Source organism: Aplysia californica, unplaced genomic scaffold, assembly GCF_000002075.1.
Source record: "Aplysia californica isolate F4 #8 unplaced genomic scaffold, AplCal3.0 scaffold00516, whole genome shotgun sequence".
Lineage (NCBI taxonomy): Eukaryota > Metazoa > Mollusca > Gastropoda > Aplysiida > Aplysiidae > Aplysia > Aplysia californica.
Window position 1 is genome coordinate 571,544 of NW_004797786.1, and position 1,659 is coordinate 573,202.

The 1,659-nt window shown below is 46.8% G+C and overlaps 1 protein-coding gene across 1 annotated transcript in view; it reads left to right on the plus strand.

Moving 5' to 3' along the window:
• Positions 1-1,659, plus strand: part of LOC101861976 (aspartate aminotransferase) — a gene marked incomplete in the record, with an annotated part of 23,249 nt that overhangs the window by 5,547 nt on the left and 16,043 nt on the right. The window contains 1 exon segment of the mRNA XM_035971829.1: positions 488-599. Within this exon segment, the coding sequence (XP_035827722.1) occupies positions 488-599 (112 nt within the window).

Below are 1,659 nucleotides of genomic sequence, written 5' to 3' on the forward strand. Positions count from 1 at the left end.
GGGGCGACTTTCTGGCTTCATCAGAAGAGCTCAGTCATTTCACCACAGACATCACTATAATATAAACCTTTCCCAGGAACACTACAAGCAAATTCTCCTCACAAACTGCTTCATCTTGTAAGTAAGAGAAACCCAGCTAAAAAAAATAGGACGCAGCATGGCACAATATTTATGTGTCATCTTGTTCAGCAGTTCTCAGATTTGTTTGGCTTCAGAAGTGCTCTGTTTTGCTTGGCTTCAGAAGTGATACTCTCCAACTAAGTCGCTCTGATGAAAGTGATTAGTATACTAAGAGTCTAGATACTAAGGAATAATAGTACTCTGTTTAGATACCAAGGAATAATATGTACTCTGTATGTCATTCTGAGCCCAACGTCCAAACTGTAATCAGTTAGTTAAAGTGGCAATTTGTTTTATGATCTTCTACGTTATTTAACCTTTCACCCATGCATGACCTTTGACCTTACGGCCCACTCATGACCCCCAGGGGGAGACCATCTACCACTTCGGCTTCGGCCAGGCTCCGTTCCCCGTGCTGGAAGTGGCTACAGAAGCGCTGAAGAAACATGCCGGGCAAAACGCCTATCTCGCAGTCAACGGTGAGTACGCCTATCTGTGAGTACGCCTATCTGTGAATCTGTGAGTACGCCATCTGTGTGTGAGTACGCCATCTGTGAGTACGCCTATCTGTGAGTACGCTTATCTGTGAGTATGCCATCTGTGTGTGAGTACGCCTATCTGTGTAAGTACGCCTATCTGTGAGTACGCCATCAGTGTGTGAGTAGGCCTATCTGTGTAAGTACGCCTATCTGTGAGTACGCCATCAGTGTGTGAGTACGCCTATCTGTGAGTACGCACATCTGTGTGTACGCCTATCTGTGTAAGTACGCCTATCTGTGAGTACGCCATTTGTGTGTGAGTACGCCTATCTGTGGGTACGCCTATCTGTGAGTACGCCATCTGTGTGTGAGTACGCCTATCTGTGAGTACGCCTATCTGTGAGTACGCCATCTGTGTGTGAGTACGCCATCTGTGTGTGAGTATGCCTATCTGTGAGTACGCCATCTGTGTGTGAGTACGCCATCTGTGTGTGTGTATGCCTATCTGTGAGTACGCCATCTGTGTGTGAGTACGCCTATCTGTGAGTACGCCATCTGTGAGTACGCCATCTGTGTGTGAGTATGCCTATCTGTGGGTACGCCATCTGTGTGTGAGTATGCCTATCTGTGAGTACGCCATATGTGTGTGAGTACGCCTATCTATGAGTACGCCATATGTGTGTGAGTACGCCTATCTGTGAGTACGCCATATGTGTGTGAGTACGCCTATCTGTGAGTACGCCATATGTGTGTGAGTACGCCTATCTGTGAGTAGGCCATCTGTGTGTGAGTACGCCTATCTGTGAGTACGCCATCTGTAAGTACGCCATCTGTGTGTGAGTACGCCATCTGTGTGTGAGTATGCCATCTGTGTGTGAGTACGCCATCTGTGTGTGAGTATGTCTGTCTGTATGAGTATGCCTATCTGTGTGAGTATATCTATCTGTGTGTGAGTATGTCTGTCTGTATGAGTATGCCTATCTGTGTGTGAATACGCCTATCTATGAGTATGCCACCTGTGTGCATGTTTATCTGTGTGAGTACGCCATCCGTGAGTACG